General features: G+C 38.9%; 1 protein-coding gene across 1 annotated transcript; it reads left to right on the top strand.

Moving 5' to 3' along the window:
* The first annotated feature begins 348 nt into the window (after positions 1 to 348).
* On the top strand, positions 349 to 22010 carry ypel2b (yippee-like 2b). Its single transcript, XM_073817935.1, has 5 exons — positions 349 to 493; positions 14831 to 15060; positions 15289 to 15332; positions 17538 to 17646; positions 20216 to 22010. The coding sequence occupies exons 2-5, from the start codon at positions 14944 to 14946 to the stop codon at positions 20303 to 20305; spliced, it is 360 nt and encodes a 119-aa protein (XP_073674036.1). The 5' UTR covers positions 349 to 493; positions 14831 to 14943; the 3' UTR covers positions 20306 to 22010.
* The last annotated feature ends 1191 nt before the right edge of the window (positions 22011 to 23201 follow it).

The following is a 23201-nucleotide window of genomic DNA, read 5'->3' as shown; positions in this document are numbered from 1 at the left end:
AGCTTTAAATAAAGTTCTAAATAAATATATATATATATATACTTACATAGTTGTATTTGGTAGGATCTTAAAAAACAATTTCATCAGAAAAATGAACCTTCAGCCTCTAAGTATAGATAAACTCGACGAACAAAATAGGTTTCAACGATAAATTCTGCCTAAACTCAGTCAGCTCCGCAGGTAGATACCAGCCTAATTTATGATTGGTTGATTTTTCCGCGTTCTGGCCAATCAGCGTAGTGTTGCTATGCCTCTGCGCCTCAGTGATTGGTGGAAGTAGTTGTCATTCGCGTTGTAGGTGATGTACAGTGTGATCGTGCTCAGACAAAACTTGGTTTACATGCACCACGTCCACACTGACCGCGAGAGAAGCGGGAGAGGGGATTTGTTGTGATAGGAATGCACACGCAAAGTTGACTGTGAATCCTGATTTACTTTCAAAGAAGAGGAGGACGTGCCACTATCTCACAACTTCGATTTCTTCTTTTCAAAGGTAAAGGCGGGTCATTTTAACGAGTAGTTATATATGAAAGTTTGCCGTATGTAAATAATGTCTACTGATATTGACAGTGAGCTGAGAAAGAGCATCAGGTCGTGATGACAGTGTTGCATTATTGTTGTGCTGGAGATGCGGGATGGTGTGATGTCTGCAGGTCCGCAGTGGTACTGCTGATGCTTGTTTATCTAACACCTCCACTATCACATCCACCAGCAGCATCAGCATCACTGCACCAACAGCAGTGGCACATGTATCATCTCTAACTGTCATCTCTTAATCGTTGTGTCTGCATGACATGTAGGTGCTATCAGTCATAAATTTAAATAGTTATGCATTTAGAGCAGCATTAGTGTGCAGTGCACTTTATACAGCCTGCGTCATGTCTGAGTTCTCTAGGAGGTAAACATAGCAGCATTTATCACAGATATGATAAAAATATTAAAAATAAGAACCTGAAAATATTTTAAAAAAAAAGTTCACCAGGAGGTAAACATTGCAGTATTTCATCACAAACCTAGTTGTAATTATACATATATGTATAAACAGAGTAAAAATATGTTTTTAAATAGAATATTTAGCATAAAAAGCATAATATTTCAAAGAATATTTTATAGAATATGTCATTATGAATTATCAATCATTTAGTATTAAGCAATAATTAGAATGTTTATATATTAAAAAATTAAGAAAAAAAAGTTCTTCAGGAGATAAACAGATAATAGACTAAAAATGTTTTTTAATATATAAAAATGTTTTAAAAGAATATATTTGATAGAATTGTTAAAGAATATATCATGAATTAGTTATCAACAATTTGTAACATTCAATAATTTGAATATTTCATAGAGTATTCAATATTTACATATACTGTATATTTAGATATACAGATATAGATACAGATATATATAGATATGTATATATTAGAACAAAAAATATTTATAATAATAAATAAATAAAATAAATAAAGTTCATTGCTGTAAACTGATATATATAAATAATAGATTAAATATATATATATATATATATATATATATATATATATATAGAAATAGAAATAAAAAAATAGAATATTGAGCATAAAATGCATAATACTTAATAGAATATTGCACAGAATATGTCATTATGAATTAATCAACATTTAGTAACATACAATAATTAGAATATTTCATAGAATATTCAATATTTACATGTATTTAGACAATGAATATAACAAATTATATATATAAATATACTTATATATATAATAGGGTAAAACATTTTTTTAAATAAAAAGCATAATATTTTATACTTTACAGAATATGTCAGAATTAATTATCAACATTTAGTAACATTCAATAATTAATCATATTTACATAGAATATTTTGCATTAATAAAATGTCTATACAATTTCACACATTTTTAGAACATTTTAATAACATTTATAACATAAAAGAACATTTAGCACAATATTAGTATAACTGACTCATAACAGGTTTTGCACTTTTCATGTTTTTTTTACTTATAAAGGACTTGTATTATATTGACTGTGTTTCAAAACCTAGTAAGCTCCCTAACTAGACAACATTGATGGGTTTGAATTAATACTTGATGACATTTATACTGCAGGATTGAGCAGTAAGTTGACTTATATCAACCTGTTTATGTGTGTCGTTGGGATGTGATGATATCATTTCAACACGTCTCACATTTTACTGCCATTTTTAGTGTGAATTTGCTCTGGCATGTTGTATTAGGCTCAAAAATGCATTTTAAATGCTGTTTATGGCTGTTGTCAGGGGTCAAATTTAAAAGCATGCTTGGGCTGCCATGAAGAAACAGTGCCAGTAGTGCAGTGCAGGCCTACATACTGTCAGCTGTCAGTACATGAGGTTTAGTACAGCACAGCACATAGAGCATAGGGTTATTACATAAACAAAAATAAGAATTGATTACTGGTATATTTTTTTAACAAGCTCTCCACTCGGAGAGTTTAAACACTGACAAGTAATTTCTGAAACGCTGTCAAATTCAATCCGGTCTGTAGAGATTAGTTTTTCAATAGTATTTCCTGCGGGTCTTAAGCTATGGTATTATACTGTGACACTCGGTGCATAATAAACTGCATTTATAAATGCTAATATCCATCGGAAGTGGATAATCACAAAAAGCAGAACATTTTAATTTTCACGACCTACTCAGGAAATTACAGGAGCTGTATAATCGTTCTGCTATGATGTAACATCGTATTACACCATTTTCCAAAATGATAAAAGTATGGTTGCAAAAATCATGTCAGAGATGCAGATTAGAAATCCTGACGCAAAGTAATAACGGTTAATGCACCACCAAAAAGACTGCTGTTAAATAAGATGCTAGAGGCTGGACAGCCAGTGAAGGATGGGACGCAGCACAAGGACACACATTTCCCCTCTTTTCTGTTGCTGCTGTTATCCCCATCAGCACTGCTTTGGTTACATAAGGAAGGTCCTTGTGTTGCACAGACCTTGAAGTGATGAGTGTTGCAGCCCCTCTGTCACAACAAATGCATCAGAGCACTTAGCAGGAGACATTAAGTTTTTTAATTAAAGTTACTGTTCACCAAAAAAAGATCTTTCCAGGACTGTATTCTAGTATTTTTTCCAGTAAACATCCTCATTAAGCTCTTTCCATATAACAAAGAGTATTGCTTTAGAAGACTTGGAATATAATTGATGATACTTTTTGTCATTTTTGAAGCTGATGCATAAACATAGCCATTATGTTAAGACACTTGCTGCATTTAAGAGGACAGTTCCAAACAGTAAGACCTTCGTTCATCTTCGGAATACAAATTAAGATATTTTTTGCTGAAATCCGAGAGCTTTCTGACCCTTCATAGACAGCAACGCAACTGGCACGTTAAAGGCCCAGAAAGTAGGGCTGGTCGATTTTGGCAAAAATCATAATCACGATTATTTTGGTCAATATTGTAATCACGATTATTTAACACGATTATGACTGAGTCCAAAACTTTATATTAGTGATTAATTTAAAGTAAGTAATTTAAATTTAAATTAAGTCTAAAGTAGTCTAACAATACTACAGCAATTAAATGTAATTATTTAAATGTAAAATAAAACAGCATCTTCACTGTAATAGTTAAACATGCTTTGTTTCTTATTAAAACTACAAAAGTCCTTCATTCAAGAGCACTGAGTGATTTTTCTCTTTGTATTTTTAAGTTTTATTAATATTAAGCAGACGGCAGAAGGAATATTATTTGTTGCAGCTTTAAGTGGCACACGGATCCAATTTTCATTCTCAACCGTTTATGGTCATTTAAGACGTAACTGACAAGGGTTTACATGAATAATCACCTATTTTGGAAATATTTTTGCGAGTATTTGACCGTTTAGGCGCTTCTTGAGCTAAAAGATAACTTTACATGTCCGTGTTCTGTCCATCTCTGAGCGCTTGCACAGAATAGCGCAAGTTTTCTTACGTGCTATTAAAAACAGAACATCAAAGAAACATTAATAAATCAAGCACGTCCCATTTTATGAAAGTCACGTTACATGATTTTGCTGATTTGCATGTGAAATTGGCCTTTCATGGAGGAGCAAAATCACTGGTAAGGGGGCGGAATAATCGTTTCATCTCGATTTCTGCATTTTCATGATCGTTTGAAGCAGAAATCGAAACCGAATTTCGATTAATTGCACAGCCCTACCAGAAAGGTAGTAAGGACATCGTTAAAATAGTCCATCAGTGGTTCATCCATAATGTTATGAAGCTACGAGAATACTATTTGTGCACAAATAGTATCTGTCTTCGACACGCGTTCATGAGAGAACCACAACGGGAAGTCTTATGGGTTTCATAATGGTGAGTAATTAATGACAGAATTTTAATTTCTGGTGAACTATCCCTATATAGTATGCGAAAAGAGTTAAATAAGTTTGTCAAAATTCATTCAAAGTATTCAAAAACAGTAGGCGAGAGTACTCTGATGACTTCTGCCAAGATTCTGGAGTATGCGTTTGATTGACACTTTACTATCCCATGATGTCTGAATTTCATTTGTACTATACATATTCATACTATTAGGGATTTTTTTAATGGTTGTTAAGTTAGTTTTAAACCAAACGTAGTACCTGCTAGACAACTTGTGACTTTGGACTTTGTATGGCTTAATATATCAAAATGTCTCACACTGAAATATGTGGCAAAAAACCCATGAAACATTATTATACATTTTAGACTATGGGGGGAACCGTTATTTCAATGATTTCAAATATGGTAATGTTCTGATTCCGATACTAGTATCGGGAATGCCACCGATACCACAAAATATGTTAGCATCTGTATCGGCGAGTACTTGAACCCACGTACCCGTCCGATACCATTTTCTTAAACAAGACCTAGTTATGCCCACTAGTTTTTCTTAACGCTGCAAATTGGAAGTCAATTCTTCTTTGCTGCTCAAAATGCAAACACAGGAAGTTGTGCTGTGCTGCCACAAGCAACCACTGTTTGGAGCAGTGAAGAAGAAATACAAATGCGCTAGTAGTATGTCCACTGTTTGGCAGTATTTTAGACTGGATCAACCAGCCAGTAAAACGGCGACATGTCTCATATGTAGGGACGGAATCGCGGAAGTTTACTGAAGCGTTCATGACACTTGCGCGACCATCGTGTTGTTCAACTCACACCATGAAATAATTAATCAATTCATACTAGTGGTATCTACAGCTGTATATACAGATACACACCCAGGTATCGGCCAATACCCTGAGCCAATAGAGACATGAAACGCTAGATGCCATCCTGGCAGGATTTAAACATGCTGACGCTTGTCATGATGCCAAAGCCACAGAAAGTGTTTCACAGCAAGGATTCACTGAATATTTGGGGCATTTAGATTCCTTGTGGGGAAAAATCAATGGTACAGCATTTGGTTTAAGCGTACGCTCAAATCCATTGCCACCTGTAAGCTCTTTCAGTAGCTGTGGTAATCGTATCAGTATTTTATTTTCAGAGTTGTGTTGCAGTAAAAATAGCAAAAGGCAGCACCAGTAGCTTACAAAGTGCAACCATTTCACGTCATCTAAATAATGGTGCCCCCCATAGTCTAAAATATGTGTAAAACGATGTGGATTTCTTTTAAATAACGTAAATCTTTCATGGTTTTTCTACTACAGTCGTGGCCAAAAGTTTTGAGAATGACACAAATATTAGTTTTCACAAAGTTTGCTGCTAAACTGCTTTTAGATCTTTGTTTCAGTTGTTTCTGTGATGTAATGAAATATAATTACAAGCACTTCATACGTTTCAAAAGCTTTTATCGCCAATTACATGACATTTATGCAAAGAGTCAGTATTTGCAGTGTTGGCCCTTCTTTTTCAGGACCTCTGCAATTCGACTGGGCATGCTCTCAATCAACTTCTGGGCCAAATCCTGACTGATAGCAACCCATTCTTTCATAATCACTTCTTGGAGTTTGTCAGAATTAGTGGGTTTTTGTTTGTCCACCCGCCTCTTGAGGATTGACCACAAGTTTTAAGATCTGGGGAGTTTCCATGCCATGGACCCAAAATTTCAACGTTTTGGTCCCTTAGCCACTTAGTTATCACTTTTGCCTTATGACACGGTGCTCCATCGTGCTGGAAAATGCATTGTTCTTCACCAAACTGTTGTTGGATTGTTGGAAGAAGTTGCTGTTGGAGGGTGTTTTGGTACCATTCTTTATTCATGGCTGTGTTTTTGGGCAAAATTGTGTGTGAGCCCACTCCCTTGGATGAGAAGCAACCCCACACATGAATGGTCTCAGGATGCTTTACTGTTGGCATGACACAGGACTGATGGTAGCGCTCAACTTTTCTTCTCCGGACAAGCCTTTTTCCAGATGTCCCAAACAATCGGAAAGAGGCTTCATCGGAGAATATGACTTTGCCCCAGTCCTCAGCAGTCCATTCGCCATACTTTTTGCAGAAGATCAATCTGTCCCTGATGTTTTTTTGGAGAGAAGTGGCTTCTTTGCTGCCCTTCTTGACACCAGGCCATCTTCCAAAAGTCTTGGCCTCACTGTGTGTGCAGATGCGCTCACACCTGCCTGCTGCCATTCCTGAGTAAGCTCTGCACTGGTGGCACTCCGATCCCGCAGCTGAATCCTCTTTAGGAGACGATCCTGGCGCTTGCTGGACTTTCTTGGACGCCCTGAAGCCTTCTTAACAAGAATTGAACCTCTTTCCTTGAAGTTCTTGATGATCCTATAAATTGTTGATTTAGGTGCAATCTTAGTAGCCACAATATCCTTGCCTGTGAAGCCATTTTTATGCAACACAATGATGGCTGCACACGTTTCTTTGCAGGTCACCATGGTTAACAATGGAAGAACAATGATTTCAAGCATCACCCTCCTTTTAACATGTCAAGTCTGCCATTCTAAAGGGCGAACATTGCCATAGTTACAATTGCTTAAAAGACTAAATAAAACGTAACGGTAAATTGTGTTTGTGTCATCCTGTCATTAATTACTGTCATTATTATTATTCAAACTTTTGAAAGATATAGTTTATCATAACACCACGCATAATAATGTATTGTTTGGACACTTTGTACATATTTGTATTTTTACCTGGCAAACCAACTCGTGCACTCACCCCAAGTATGAGATTTTAGATGATTCATAGAGTTCTGGGAAATCCATCACACTTAAAACAATCTTTTCCTCTATAGAGTCTATTTTATCCGTTATATGTTCAGTTAAATATTCTATGATTGGTTGTTAATAATCTGTTCACTGATTGGTTAAAGCCGACACGGCTGCCGCTGCCGCTCACAAAAAGATAAAATATTTTTATCTTTGGCGGCACCTGCCGCGAAGCGCCGTGCCCGTGGAAGCGGCAGGATTTTGGGTGCACGAGCACCGATTGCGCTCCGCCTCCGCACCGCCAGCGAAACCGCCCGCGGTTTGCCGCTTGCCGCATGTCTCCCATTGAAAATGAACTAGACACTCGTGACTGCCGCAGCCCGTGTGAAAGGGCCTTAACCCAATCAGCCTGACATAATGATCTCCAGCCTTGTGCTCGTCAACATTCTCACCTGAGCTAACAAGACGATTACTGAAATGATCTCAGCTTTGTTTCTTCAGAAGAACACAAACAAAGATTTTTTACGAAACCGGTGCAGTCTGTCAGCCAAATAAGGGAAGTGGATGGGCACCAAACCTTTAAAAGTAAACAAAAACATTCACAGATAAATCCAAATTACACCCTGTGGCTCCTGACGATACACTGATGTCCTAAGACACGAAACAATCAGTTTTTGCGAGAAACTGAATAGTGTTTATTTCATTTTTTACCTTTGATACACAGCCACGTCCATCTGTCCTGAGCACGAGCTTGTCATCCGGTTCGTTACATGTGTAGCGCTCTGGTGTAGTAAACGCAACCGCCAGAAGGGGAAATCGGGGAAAAGTCCCGGATGAGTTTGCGTAAGCAAACGTAATCTTTTAGCTTTGAATCGGTTTGAACAATCAGGATAAGCTTAAGTAATTACCATTTTGAATAGCCGCTATACCCACAATCTCTGTGCACTGTGTAAACAATGAGTGTTGTATACATGCGACAGATCGCTTCCGGCGTTTGCGTATACGACGTCAGAGCGCGTTCATGTGTAATGAGCCGGATGATAAGCTCGTGCTCAGGACAGATGGACGTGGCTGTGTATCAAAGGTAAAAATTGATATAAGTACTGTTCAGTTTCTCGCAAAAAACGATCGTTTCGTGTCTTAAGACATCAATGTATCGTCACGAGCCGCAGGGTGTAATTTGGATTTGTCTGTGAATGTTTTTGTTCACTTTTAAAGGTTTGGTGCCCATCCACTCACATTATTTGGCTGACAGACTGCACCGGTTTTCGTTAAAAATCTTTGTTTGTGCTCTGCTGAGGAAACAAAGTCACCTACATCTTGGATGCCCTGGGGGTAAGCAGATAAACATCAAATTTTCATTTTTGGGTGAGCTATCCCTTTAATAAATCATGAAAAATTTCTTTTTATTTATAGGTGAGTTATTCCTTAAATGCTGCAAGGTATTTATGTTCTTTAGTAGTGTTTGTACTACTGTATGCTGAGCTTTGCATATCTGATGTCTGAATCTTTTGTTTAAATGATAGTTCACGCATAAATGAAATTATGTTGTAATTTACTTGCTTTCATGTTGTTCGTTCTAAACCTGTGTGACTTTCTTTATTCTGTGGAAGTGATTTAACTTCAGAATATCTTCTTTTATGTTCCAAAGAAGAAATAAAGTCATACAGGTTTGGAATGACATAAACCATGACAGAATTTTCATTTTGGGGTGAACTTACACTAAAAACACTTGATGAAATTAGTATGAAGCATAAGATGTGTTAGTGTTCAGCTTTGCGTTTATGTGTTGGTTTAATGGTCAGTATTTGAACTGGTTGTGCCTGAAGGATCATCAGCGTTCATGGATCAGAGCTCATCAGATGTGTTTTTGTCTGCATGATGAAACCGAAGCGAGACTCTCTCCCTTCGCTTTAATCGATCTGCCTGTTATGGCCATTTAAAACCTAGATTCAGTTTCCATCTGTGTGAATAAGGAGGAATACAAAGACAAAATCCCAAGCAAAGACACAAACAGGTTGGAAAAATCATTCCAAAGCACTAAAAGTTGGATTTGATCATCAGCATGGAGTCTCAGAGGATAGTTTACATCTTTCTGAAATACTGATAACCTGATTTCACTATAATTTATTGATGTTTTCATACAAAACAGCTTACATTTCAGTTTAAATTTAATATTGAGTGGGAACCAGTATTAACCTAGAACAAATAATAATAGCCACTTAGTCTCTCCCAAAGCTTGTGAGAGAAAGATAAATCCATTATCTCATCTATTATGCAGTTATCATAGCAGTGTCACAAAATGCATCGTTTGGTTGACAGTAAACTGTAAGAAAACACCACGGGGTATTTCAGCATCATGTCCTGAGCAAACTCGCGGAGTCCTAAAATACCCGCACGGGTCAGGGTGTGGAACTAGGGCAAGAGCGGGTCACCAGAATGCTGGAGGGTTTATTTGTGGACGTGTTGCAGTAAGAGTGTGCGTTTGCCCCAGCCGCCGGTTGTGTGTTTGTGTGGGAAAGTGCTTCGATCTGTCAGTAGACTCTTTATTCTCCAACCCCACGCTTTGGCGGGGAAACAATGGACAGAACATAAGAGCCGCTTTTTGCTCTAGACTCTTAAGACAGGGCTCACCCCTGCCTCAACAAAACCTTCTGACTGAAGGAGTAACATGACAATAAAGCGTCAGACTGGTGCATGCAAACATACTCGGGATAGTTCAACCAAAAATGAAAATTCTGTCATTAATTACCAGTACTTACTCTTCCAAACCCGGAAGACCTTCAGTTTGGAAGACAAGTTCAAATATTTTTTATGAAATCCGATCGCTTTCTGACCCTGCATAAACAGCAACACAACTGACACGTTCAAGGCCTAGAAAGGTATTAAGGACATCGTTAAAATAGTCCATTTGACATCAGTGGTTCAACCAATCGAGAGTACCAGAGTACGCTGCGCCTTGTTTACAAGCAGAAGAATGCACACGCATTTGTGGTACTTTCAAAGAAATCGTTAAATAAAGCTGTTATTTTTGTTTTCTTTGTGCACAAAAAGTATTCTTGTAGCTTCATAACATTATGATTGAACCACTGATGTCACATGGACTATTTTAACTATGTCCTTGCTACCTTTCTGGGCCTTGAACGTGTCAGTTGCTTTGCTGTCTACATAGGGTCAGAGAGCTCTTGTATTTCATCAAAAAAAATTTGGAACTACATGAGGTGTCAGAGTTATGTCTGTTTTGTCTTTGGTTTCACCCATTGTCTTCCCCTGCCATTCTGTTGTCATTTGGTTTAGCCCTCGTCACCGTCATCTGTAACACCTGTGTTTTATTATCAGTCATCTATGTCACCTGTGTATCTTGATTAGTTTGTCTTTAAGAGTCTGTCTTTGTGTTCAGTTAGAGGTCGGTCTTTGACGTTTATGTTGAATGTAATACGTGTGTGGCTTCTCCTGATTGTTCCTAAGTGTTTATTCAAAGATTATATTAAATAAGTGTTGATTGTTTATCTCGTCTCGTCTCGTTCCGTCCAGCACGTGCACCAATTGTAACAGAAAGACCGACCTACAACAGTTTACCCGGCACCTCTCCCTGCGTTTCTTTTCCATTTTTTGTATCAGTGTTTTATTTTTTTTCCCTTATGGATGACCCCAACGTCTTCATCATCCTCCTGAAGCAGGGGAAACGCTCTCTCGAGGACCACACCAGAGACTTCATGGTCCTCGCTCCAGCTACGCACTATCCGGACAGCTGCTTGTGCACGTTCTTCCGCAACGGATTAAATGATAACATCAAGACGCAGCTGTCCGGGGAGGGTCCTCGAGAGAGCCTTGCCGGATTTATCGAGTGGGTGCTGGCGTCCAGTGGATCTTCCTGGACTGTCGGCGTTGTCACGGAGGACGTCAGCCCCGCTCATGATCCAGAGAGCAGCCAATCATCGCCCCGACATGCAGAGCGGGAACCCGAGCGCACCGCGGATGAGGGATTAGAGCCGCGAGCGACAGAGCCAGAGTCCTCTCCGGCTGATCAGGTGCGTGAGCCGGATTCTACATCTGCGACGGTGGATTGCGACGTGGAGCAAGTGAGGGAAATGGAGAGCCCTGCCCGCTGCAACACCGCTGGGGGTGAGCTGGACAACTCTGGGGACCTTTTTGACTTCTTTTCCGAAGCTATGGATTATAAATCATTTGACTTAATAGACTTTGTCTCTGAGCCACTGGCTGGCATGAACTTCCCTCCCACCCGCCCTGTTCTATCTGAATCTGCCTGGTCCCCGTTGGTTCCGCCCAGCCGTCCTGAGTCCCCGCTGGTTCCGTCCAGCTGTCCAGAGTCCCGGAGTTCATCTGCCAGTCCCCTTGCTCACCCTCAGCCCACCATCTATGCAGTGGGCTCGCCGCAGGCATGCCAACTCACATCGGTGGCATGGCTGGAGGTTCCCTCAGCTCCGCCTCCAGCCTCTGAGCCCAGATCTCCACCTTGGCCCTCCGACCCTGCGGTTCCACCACGGCTCTCTACGCCCTCAGCTCCATCGTCGCCCGTCTGCCCACCAGCTCCACCGGGCTCCATCGTCCTTCCGGCTCCGCCTTGGTCAGTCATCGACCATCCGCCGCCTCGGGACTCCACTCCTCTGGCTTGGCCTCGTCCCTCTGTCCCTCCGGCTCTGTCAGGCTCCTCCTTCCCGTCAGCGTCGCCTTCGTCCTCTGTCGCTCCGGCTCCGCCACGGACCTCCGGATCTCCGCCTCCGCCTCGGCCGCCAGAGCCTCCTGTTCCACCTTGGCCCTCTGGTTCCACGGTGTCGCCCTGGTCCGTCGGCTCTACATCTCCGCCTCGGGTTCCTCTGCCTGCTGCTCTGCCTCTGTCGGTCGGACCCCTGGAGTCAGCTGGAGTCAGTCGGTCGGACCCCTGGACTCCCTCCACCATGGCTCCTCCCTCCGTCGGCTCCACCATGGGCTGTCATCCTGGCTGCGATCTGGGTCCTGTTCTCCTGCTTCAGGTCCCTCCTGTGTTTCCCCCTGGCTCCTCCCACCGTCGTCGCCCCCTTGGACTGTCTTTAGTACCACCTGGACTTTTGTTCTGGTCCTCCTCCGGGGGTTGCGTCCTCCGCCGGAACCCCCTCCCTCATTGACTCTGGTTTCCTGGTTTTTCCGCCCCTCTCGTTTTTTCGTTTTTTTTTCCACGGCGCGAGGACGCACCTTTCCGGAGGGGGGCGTAATGTCAGAGTTATGTCTGTTTTGTCTTTGGTTTCACCCATTGTCTTCCCCTGCCATTCTGTTGTCATTTGGTTTGGCCCTCGTCACCGTCATCTGTAACACCTGTGTTTTATTATCAGTCATCTATGTCACCTGTGTATCTTGATTAGTTTGTCTTTAAGAGTCTGTCTTTGTGTTCAGTTAGAGGTCGGTCTTTGACGTTTATGTTGAATGTAATACGTGTGTGGCTTCTCCTGATTGTTCCTAAGTGTTTATTCAAAGATTATATTAAATAAGTGTTGATTGTTTATCTCGTCTCGTTCCGTCCAGCATGTGCACCAATTGTAACATGAGGAGGATAGAATTTTCATTTTGGGAAAACTATCTTTTTAAAGGTGAAGTGTGCAATTTCTGCATTACTAAATGAAAGAGGGATTGATCATGTAGAACTGGCCACCGTGATGTACACCAAAGATCTAGAAATCTATAATAAATAGTAATTTATATCTATATACATATCTATATCTAATAAAAAAAAGCCACATTATTAAGCAGTATTATTAATACTATGGTATTTATTAATGTTTTGAAAAATTTGCTTTTATTTGTATATTTTTTAGCATAAGTTTTAGTATTTTGTTATGTGCTTTTGTCTTTAATATTTCTATTAAGCTTTTATGTTTCAGTTTTAATAATTTTAGTACTTCAACTTTATTTCAGTTAGTTGCCATTATAACATATCTAATTTTCTTTTATGTTTCTCATCTAATATTTACTTTTTACTTTAATTCAGCATTTAACAGAAAAGATTTTAATAGTTTTAGTTAACAAAAACAACACTGAATGTGAGGCATTCTTGATATAGAATAAATTGTTCGGGACAAGTTATACACCAAAGTGTACAAAAGTTTTACGTTTTAAGAAATTGAACATTTCCATTTCCAGATCTAATTGCTCGTAATAAGCTCAGTTCTTTTAGTATTTTTTAAGAAGAAAAGAGTTGGGAATAAAATACAATTCTGTTGCCAAATGATGAGATCTTTTCATTACATTTAAAACATTTAAAGTTTACACATACAGTTTTTTTTTTTTTGAGGCAACATAAATTAAAATCAGTAATTAACTAAACAAAGCCAATATGTAGCCAATATATTTTCTTTTATATTTTAAATAGCCAAACCAAACCAAAACTAAAGAAACAAAAAATGTGGTAACTTATTTTATTGATTCATTTATTTTATAAAATACAACTGACAGAACTAATAAAGGGATAGTTCAACCAAAAATGAAAATTACCCCAAGATTTACTCACCCTCAAGCCATCAGTGTATATGACTTTCTTCTTTCAGACGATTTATAATGGAAGTGAATGGCTGTTGAGATTTTGAAGTCCAATAAAGTGCATCCATCCATCATAAAAAGTAGTCCATATGGCTCCAGGAGGTTAGTAAACGCCTTCTGAAGAATCTGCACATTTGTGTAAGAAAAATATCCATATTTACAACTTTATTAACTGTAATCTCTAGCTTCTGCTAACTGCACATTCACGAGAGAGTGTCGTTCCGGCAGATGTTGTAGGACGTAGGCGTAGCTGAAGCTCAGGTGAGAATATGCTAGTCTTGCGAGAACCAGGTTTGGCTCACAGCAAAGGAAAACCAGTCTCCTCTTGGCTTATATTGGAAATCCTTCAATGTTTTTCTTTACAAATCCTTGTTTTGTACTTCTCATTTGTGACTGGTGTTTTGTTTTGCTCTCTCCACTGCGTTTCTGTGTTTGTCACTCCACATTAGTCACCTACGTCATCCACTGGAACACCACTATCTCCTTAAAAGGCCTTTATTAACCCCCCTGGAGCTATGTGGAGCACTTTTTAATTAAGGATGGATGCAGTTTATTGGATTTCAAAATCTCAACAGCCATTCACTGCCATTATTAAGCTTGGAAGAGCCAGGATATTTTTAAATATAACTCTGATTGTATTCATCTGAAAGAGAAAAGTCATATACACCTAGGATGGCTTGAGGGTGAGTAAATCATGGGCTAATTTTGATTTTTGAGTAAACTATCCCTTTAATGTGTGTATTTAACTACATGTTGTCTACACAGATTTAAGTCTTAAGAGCAAAAAGGTGGTTGTAAGCTGTATGTGTTTGATTTACTTAAAAGATCCAGAGTAATTTGTTCAGTAATCACTTGGATTACAGTGGCTGCACTGTATGTTTACATTTTAACTAAAAACGTCCTTCTTATAAGCTTAACTCTTTCAGGAATTGTATGATTCACACTGTAGATTCAGTAGCGTTATAGTTTCTGAATAAAAACTGGTTCTCGATTCCTTCTCTTACCAAAGTATTAAGGTTAAGCAATACTAATATAACCTTGCTCAACAAATAGTCCCATCCCAAACTCACAGCACTGGTAGACTCAAAGGTCGCACAAACAAACAGCGCAATGCAACAGCTGTGATACTCACCCAAGGACATCCTTGTGTGTGTGTGTGTGTGTGTGTGTGTGTGTGTGTGTGTGTAGGTGTATACCTCCCACCCCGCCCCACCACGGCCCTCACCTGTGTGTTGCGGTGCTTCCCTTGTGAGCCGACCTGGGCCGGCAGCCCCTTCTTGCACCGCCCGCCGACCCGGCCCATGGTCACCATGACGCGCTCCAAAACTTTCCAGGCGTACCTGCCCAGCTGCCACCGCACCTACAGCTGCATCCACTGCAGAGCACACCTCGCCAACCACGACGAGCTCATCTCCAAGGTGATTAATGAGCCGAGAATTAACGACCTAACAACAGGTGCAGGAACAAGACACGAACAAACATGTTTGTTAAGCATACGAAGCTCACAGATTAGAAGATCAACACATGCTGTCACATCAGTTCTGCTTGGATAAAAAAGCAAATACTGTAGTTCCAGATTAACATCTGAATGTGATATTATATGCAGTTCTCTAAGGAATGTGTCTCTCTTTTTTTTTTCCTTTTAGTCCTTTCAAGGAAGTCAGGGCAGAGCGTATCTGTTCAACTCTGTGTAAGTTTTTTTTGTGTGTTTTACACAAGCATTTATGGTATTTGAAGGAGTTTGATATAAAAGTGATGTTTGCATATACCACCTTTCAGATGTTTGGGGTTGGTAGGATTTTTTCATATCATATCTTCATTTATTTGCTCAAAAAACAGTGAAAACAGTAATATATTGTGAAATATTATTACAATTTAAAATAGGTGTGTTCTATTTAAATTTTAAAATGTAAATTGTTTCTGTGATGGCAAAGCTGAATTTCCAGCATCATTACTTCAGTCTTCAGTGTCACATGATCCTTCAGAAATCATTCTAATTATGCTGCTTTAAGAATTATTATGTTGAAAACTGTTGTGCTGCTTACATGTTTTGTGGAAACTGATACATTGAATTTTTCAGGATCCTTTGATGAATAGAAATGTAAAAAAAAAAAAATGCATTTATTTAAAATTGAAATCTTTTTTGACAATAGCTATGTATCCACCCCCCTTTTTTCATGTGAATTACGGGATGTAAACTATGACGGAAACACATTTACCAAATAAATTTCTTGATGCATATCAAGAAAGACATGTGATTGGATAACTGGACTAACCAGTGCAATGATCCATCGCACCTCATCTCAAAAGTTATTTTAATGATTTTTAAATGCCTAATCAAAAGTTTGTCATCAAAATGATTTGGTATAATCACCTTCCATTACTGACTCACATTAAGTTCCCAAAAAAATAGGCATCTGAATGCAAGATAACATGAAAGTGTTATTGCGTGTTGTCTGCATGCTAGTCATTTATTATATAGGGAAAAAAGAGATTAACCCTGTGGAGTCGTGTGGAGCACTTTTTATGGTAGATGGATCCACTGTAACAGCCATTCATTGCCATTACAAAGCTTGGAAGAGCCAGGATATTTTTTAATATAACTCCAATTGCATTTGTCTGAAAGCAGAAAGTTCTAGTTTGGCTTAAAGGAGAAGTTCACTTCCAGAACAAAAATATACAGATAATTTACCTATCTCTTTGTCATCCAAGATGTTCATGTCTTTCTTTCTTCAGTCATAAAGAAATTATGTTTTTTGAGGAATTTTTTTTAGGAATGTTCTCCATATAGTGGACTTCTATGGTGCCTGTGAGTTTGCACTTCCAAAATGCAGTTTAAATGCAGCTTCAAAGGGCTCTAAACAATCCCAGCCAATGAAGAAGGGTCTAATCTAGCGAAACGATCTGTTAATATCTAAAACAATGTACAATTTACATTGCGTGAACTCTATGTATTCCCAAAATCGACGAGTGTTGGGGGTTGGAGCGGGTGAAATCTGAGGGGGCACAAATCAGATTGGAGAGGTACCCCTTGGTTGAAATCACATTCGGTTTAGTTTTTCGCATTTAAAATCGTATTCCGGGGGTGAAGAGGTCGGTCCTTCAGATCATTGCAGGGGGGGCTTCAGGACATCATAGGGGTGGCTAAGCCCCCCCTGGATGCCGGGCCTGATTCCGGTTCATGACAGTTAGGGTATGTCGAAAAACTCCCATCTCATTTTCTCCTCTAACTTCAAAATCGTCCTACAATGCTGTTTTATCTTTTTTTGTAAAGGGTGTTTGACCCTCCTTGTGCATTCACTTTGTGAACACTGGGTCGGCAATTCTGCAGCGATGAAGATGATTTTGAAGTTGGAGGAGAAAATAAGATGGGAGTTTTTTGACATACCCTAAATGTATTGAACCGGAATACACAGAGTTCACGCAGAGCTAGACAAGGCGAGAATTTGAGGTTAAAAAGTATATAAATTGTAATTTTTTTAAATAGAACCCTCTTCCTAGGCTGGGATTGTTTAGAGCCCTTTGACGCTGCATTTAAACTGCATTTTGGAAGTTCAAACTTGCCGGCACCATAGAAGTCCCTACATGAAGAAAAATCCTGAAATGTTTGCCTCAAAAATCTAATTTTTTGCGACTGAAGAAAGAAAGACATGAATATCTTGGTGACTTTTTGTTCTGGAAGTGAACTTTAAGTAAATCTTGGGGTAATTTTCATTTTTGGGTGAACTCTCTTTAATGCATTCTTGGTGCATGAAAGTATTATTTTCTTTGAAAAAAAATCGTACTGACCCCAAACTTTTGAATGGTAGTGTATAAACTCTGTTCATGTCTACTGTGCTTTTATGAACCTTACTGTAGCTTCCTGTGCATGACTGTGTCTCACTGGTCTTGTCAGGGTGAACGTGGGATGTGGCCCTGCAGAGGAGAGGGTTTTGCTCACGGGCCTTCACGCAGTTGCAGACATCTATTGTGAAAACTGCAAAACCACACTGGGGTGGAAATATGTAAGAAAACACAACACACGAAAAGTTAAAGTACATTTACATAAAAGAGACATCACATCATAACAGGCCATTTACATATAGTAGTCTTAAAGGTACAGTAGCAAAAACAGCCTTGATCAGAGGTAGTGGAAGATGGGTATATACAGCTAAAGTCAGAATTTGCAAAATGTTAATAATTTAACACAATAAGATGAATCCCCCAGCTCTTAATGCATCATGTTTTTGTCTTCTGAATCATTAGTGAATGTTAAACCTTCTGTAGTAGTTGCATGCGAGTTCCTCAGTTGTCCTCAGTGTGAAAAGATGTTGAAAAACTAAAGAATTTGTGGGACCTGAAGGGTTTTTCTGAAGAACAGCAGGCAGTTTAACTGTTCAGGACAAACAAGGGACTCATGAACAACTATCACTAAACACAGCTGGGGATAATTCAGATTTTCTCATAACAAATAATGTACTTGCAGGCTCATTCACCTAAAGAAGCTAAATGTGCTTGCATTGATCGAACAAGTCACGGACACTTTGAGATAATAGCATGTTGTTAATATGCACAGCTTTGCGAGTTTAAGCTTGCTCATAAAGACTTGTCTAAGCAGGACACATTCCTCGCATGGTGTCCGTTTTTAATCAGCAGCTGTGCCGCATGCCGATTGTTTTTTCCGGCACAAGTGGATTTCCGGTCGCCCTTGACATGGAGACTTGACCGATGCAAACAGCAGTAAGCACACAAACAAGTATACGTTCCCATAGTGGCCTGGATATTTATAGGCACGTCAGATATTTCTGTCAATATGAATGCAGACGTTTCAGAGTAGCAGAGAAGCTTGACCCAGTGCCCTTCTGCAGAAATATGATGAGTGCTCCCTGCTGCCTGCATCCATCAGCTATAAAAAGAAAAGACAAACAGGATATTAAATGCATTAGTGAAACTTTACTTTGTCCTACCTATTAATTTATTCAAAAATACATTACAATGGAATTGATAAATACAGTGACTTGAATACACCACTTCTATAATGAGCATCTTTTTTGTTTCTGAATTAAAACTTTGATTTAGCCTGTTTATACTAGATACAGTTGAGGTCAAAAGTTTACATACACCTCGCAGAATCTGCTAAATGTTAATTATACGTGTACATATAGTCCACAAGAGAAAATAATAGTTGAATTTATAAATATGATCTCAAATATGGTTCAAAAGTTTTCACCCCCGGCTCTTAATGCATTGTTTTTCCTTCTAGAGGGTCAGTGAGCATTTGAACCTTCTGTAATAGTTGTATATGAGTCCCTCAGTTGTGCTCAGTGTGAAAAGATACTGAAAAACTAAAGAATTTTTGGGACCTGAAGGATTTTTCTGAAGAACAGCGGACAGTTTAACTGTTCAGGACAAACAAGGGACTCATGAACAACTATCACTAAACAAACAAAAAAAAAACACACACACAGCTGTGGATCATTCAGGTAACAACACAATATTAAGAATCAAGAGTATGTAAACTTTTGAACAGGGTCATTTTTATAAATTCAACTATTATTTTCTCTTGTGGACTATATGTAAACATCTTTTATGTGAAATTTCTTATTCAGGTCAGTACTTAATAAAAAAATAACATGCATTTTATATGATTCCCCTTATTTTGGTAAAATAATGAACATTTCGCAGATTCTGCAAGGAGTATACACTTCTGACCTCAACTGTATATTATTACTTTTACTTGATGGTTACGCCACATGACATTTTTAAAGTTCATGAGTTATTATAGGAATAGTTCACCCAAAAATGAAAATTACCCCTTGATTTACTCACCTTCAAGCCATTCTAGGTGTGTATGACTTTCTTCTTTCCAATAAAGTGCATCCATCCATCATAAAAAGTTCTCCACATGGCTCTGTGGGGCTAATAAAGTTCTTCTGAATCAGGGTTGCCAGGTTTTTGCAACAAAACCCACCGAACTGGCACTCAAATCTAGCCAAAAACTAGCCCAGTCTCATTTCAAGGGGGGTCCCCAGTAGTAAAATGCATGTTTTTGGCAAGGTTACCTTGGTACAATTTCCATTTCAGTGCCAAAATATCACACTATTGGGGTCACCACATTCGCCTGGGACACCCCAGGTAAACCGCTGAAATGGCACTCGTGAGCGTACACTACGGATAGCGGAAACCAGAGATTGCAGTTTATAAAGATTTAAATATGGATAATTTTCTTACACAAATGCATCAAACTTTATTAAACCCCTGGAGCCGTATGGAGTACTTTTCATGATGGATGGATGCACTTTATTGGACTTCAAAATCTCAACAGTCATTCACTGCCATTATAAAACTTGGAAGAGCCAGGACATTTTTTAATATAACTCTGATTGTATTCGTCTGAAAGATGAAAGCCATATACATCTAATATGACTTGAGGGTGAGTAATCACGGGGTAATTTTCATTTTGGGGTGAACTATCCTTTTAAATTGTAACTTTTTTTGAAAGCGTTGTAAAAGATTAAAACTATATGAAATTAAAATCATTGACAGTCTATCACTATCGGTCAATATCGTTTCTCGCTTTCCTCCTTCCCCCAGGAACATGCCTTTGAGAGCAGTCAGAAGTACAAGGAAGGCAAGTTCATTATCGAGCTCGCCCACATGATCAAGGACAACGGCTGGGACTGAGCGCGCGTCCTGTGGAGAGAGCGACGGGTGGATGGTGAATGTGTGGGTGAATGACTGACTTTGGTTTGCCATTACCCTCTTAAACCCTCTTCTACCCTCCATTTCCTGCTGACACACACGCCCCTTGTCGGACCGGAATCATGAAAGCGGGCCGTCCCGAGGGGCTTTGTGTGTCTGGAGGAGAGCGCGCGCATGAGTGTGTGTGTGTGTATGTGTCCGCCCCGGGCCCAGCACATGGGAACACACTGAGATACATGAATGCATACACAAGGTGTACAGACATACGTACATGTGTAAAAACAACAGCATACCGCATGTCACGCTCATCTCAGCCCGATGGTTTATACTACAAGTGGCTCTATTCATACGCGTATGTGACATAAGGCAGGGCTCAGAGGGCACGTTGTGCTTGGCATGATCAGGGTCACGAGTTCGCCGAGCTGATGGGGCTTTCTCCACTACTTGTCAGTGAGAAACTACCAGGCTGACCTTTCAGAAATCAGCTGAGGTTTGCACCATCTGCGCCAGCGAGGAGGACTGGCATGGAGAAATCTCTGAATGGAGCTCTGACGGACCATGTAGATGAGTTTGTTTCTTTATCGGAACAGATTTGGAGAAATGTAGCATTAGATCACTTGCTCACCAATCGATCCTCTGCAGTGAATGGGTGCCGTCAGAATGAGTCCAAACACCTGATAAAAATATCACAATAATTAAATTTTTTTATTTTGGTCAAAAGCGACGATTTAAAGTTTTTATCAGCTGTTTGAACTCTCATTCTGACGGCACCCATTCACTGCAGAAAATCCACTGGTGCTCAAGTGATTTAATGCTTAATTTCTCCAAATCTGTTTAGATGAAGAAACAGACTCAAATACATCTTGGATGGCCTGAGGTTGAGTAAATGCTCAGCAAACTTTCATTTTAAGTGGACTATTCCTTTAAAGAAGTAATTCACCCAAAAATGAAAATCTAAGAAACGTGAAGTTTCTATGCCTAACACATAAAACTACCATCTTACTGGTTTTGGATGAAACATGCGCATTATTAAGTAAATGTAAACCTTTGTGATTAGTTTACGAGGTGTTGTATCCGGACACCTTTGTGTCTGTATTCCATGTTCCGACAGTTTGTGCTGTTCCCAGTCTCACGGTGTTCATTTGTACTGACTGCTCTTGCTTGTTAGTGAACTCTCTTTGGGGAATAAGGACATAAGACGAGACTGTACACTGCCTATCCGTTAGGTTCTTTAAATTAAAAACATTCATCACAGCTCCTCTGTACCCAAGACAACAAAAGACACTTCAGTGTCTCCAAAAATCACCAAAGACCAAACTGAAAATTAGTTGACTCAACAAAAATGGCTTTTTTTTTTTTGCTTGGGTGCAGAGAATGGTAGCATGTGGGATTGTGTATAGTGGAAAAACAAGTATTTGACATATTTAACTGACATAATTTAAACGACATGTGGTAATAATATATATATATTTAAATATATGTGCATTTTCATCTGTGTCAGGGATTAAATGGTCGCATTTGTTATCTGAACATTATCACGCTTTATGTCTGGACACCAAACTTTACTACTTTTGTATTCCAGTAAGAACTGTAGTGTATTTTATAAATGGATGAGGAGAGGATAATGTTATTGGAACTCCCATCAACATTGATATAAAATGTCAATAAAACTGAAATATTGATACGCCTTGATGCTTTTATTTTTGTAGGCACTTCTCATCATAACTAGATGCTGTTTTTAAAGAGATAGCTCGTTCAAAAATAAAAATTCTGTAACTATTTACTTTAAATGTGATGCTTTCCGTTTGAAGAACACAATAGAACACATATTAAGCCTGTTGAAGCCGCTCTTTAAAATACAACAAAAGTATGGGAGGGCTAAAATGTACAATACACCAAAATATTTTCTTTTATGTTCCACAGAAGAAAGTTGTACAGGTTTAGAAAGAAATAAAGGTGAGTAAATGACATGGAAATAGAGTGTTTTAACAACATGTCATCATTGAAAAAACTGAATGAAACTTAAGTATTTTGCTGATTATTGCTGCTGAAAATGGTCAATTATTGTCATGTTTTGAGCTGTACTAATCGGTCGGATGGAAAACACATTTGGAGTACTATAGACTGCCAAAAGTTATAACAAATCAAGAAGAAGAGTGCAAAAAACTGAGGAACAAAAGGTGTTTGTGGTTGGCCAAACTGAACCAGGATTTCCAGAGCAAGAATCTTGACAACATTTGTGTTTGTTTTTATAATTTCCGGTCACGTAGGTGAAATATTAGGCTATTATTAATACTTAATTAATATTGCTTGTACGTATTTTTACCACCTATTAACTTTAGTTTGTCCAAATATTATGCCCTTTCCTGCTTATTAAGGCCTTCTCTATATGATTTAGGAGCACACGTTTTTCCCATGGTTTAGACAGCGTAAATTAGCAGAAAAACGTATTCAGTAACAGTACATTAACCGTGTTGTTTACATCCGGGTAACTGACCAAATTGTGACATAAGTGCAAACCCTCTATTTTTGTTTTTGGGTTAAATGTCACTTTAAAGCAATAATATGTATCATTTTTATTAAATTATCCAAAAAAACAACAACACTAGAACAGTTATGTATTTTGTTGGCTTGTATACTTACATAAAAATGTTTAAATCCAGAGCAATAACTAGCGTCTTTTCCCTTGTCATTACATTGCCTGCCAATAAACATCATACACCCCGTTTTATTTGTAACAGACGCTTTATATGTTACACGTTTTATAAAACAAGTGACGAACGCACAGAGCAGCATTATAAAATAACCTTCAACACACCCAAATGTATCTAATATGATAAAGCAGCGCTGCTTTACCTCACATACGCATGTCCGGAAG

This window comes from Garra rufa, chromosome 14, assembly GCF_049309525.1.
Source record: "Garra rufa chromosome 14, GarRuf1.0, whole genome shotgun sequence".
Lineage (NCBI taxonomy): Eukaryota > Metazoa > Chordata > Actinopteri > Cypriniformes > Cyprinidae > Garra > Garra rufa.
The sequence above is the reverse complement of the archived record's forward strand: the minus strand, read 5'-3'. Positions and strand labels throughout refer to the sequence as shown.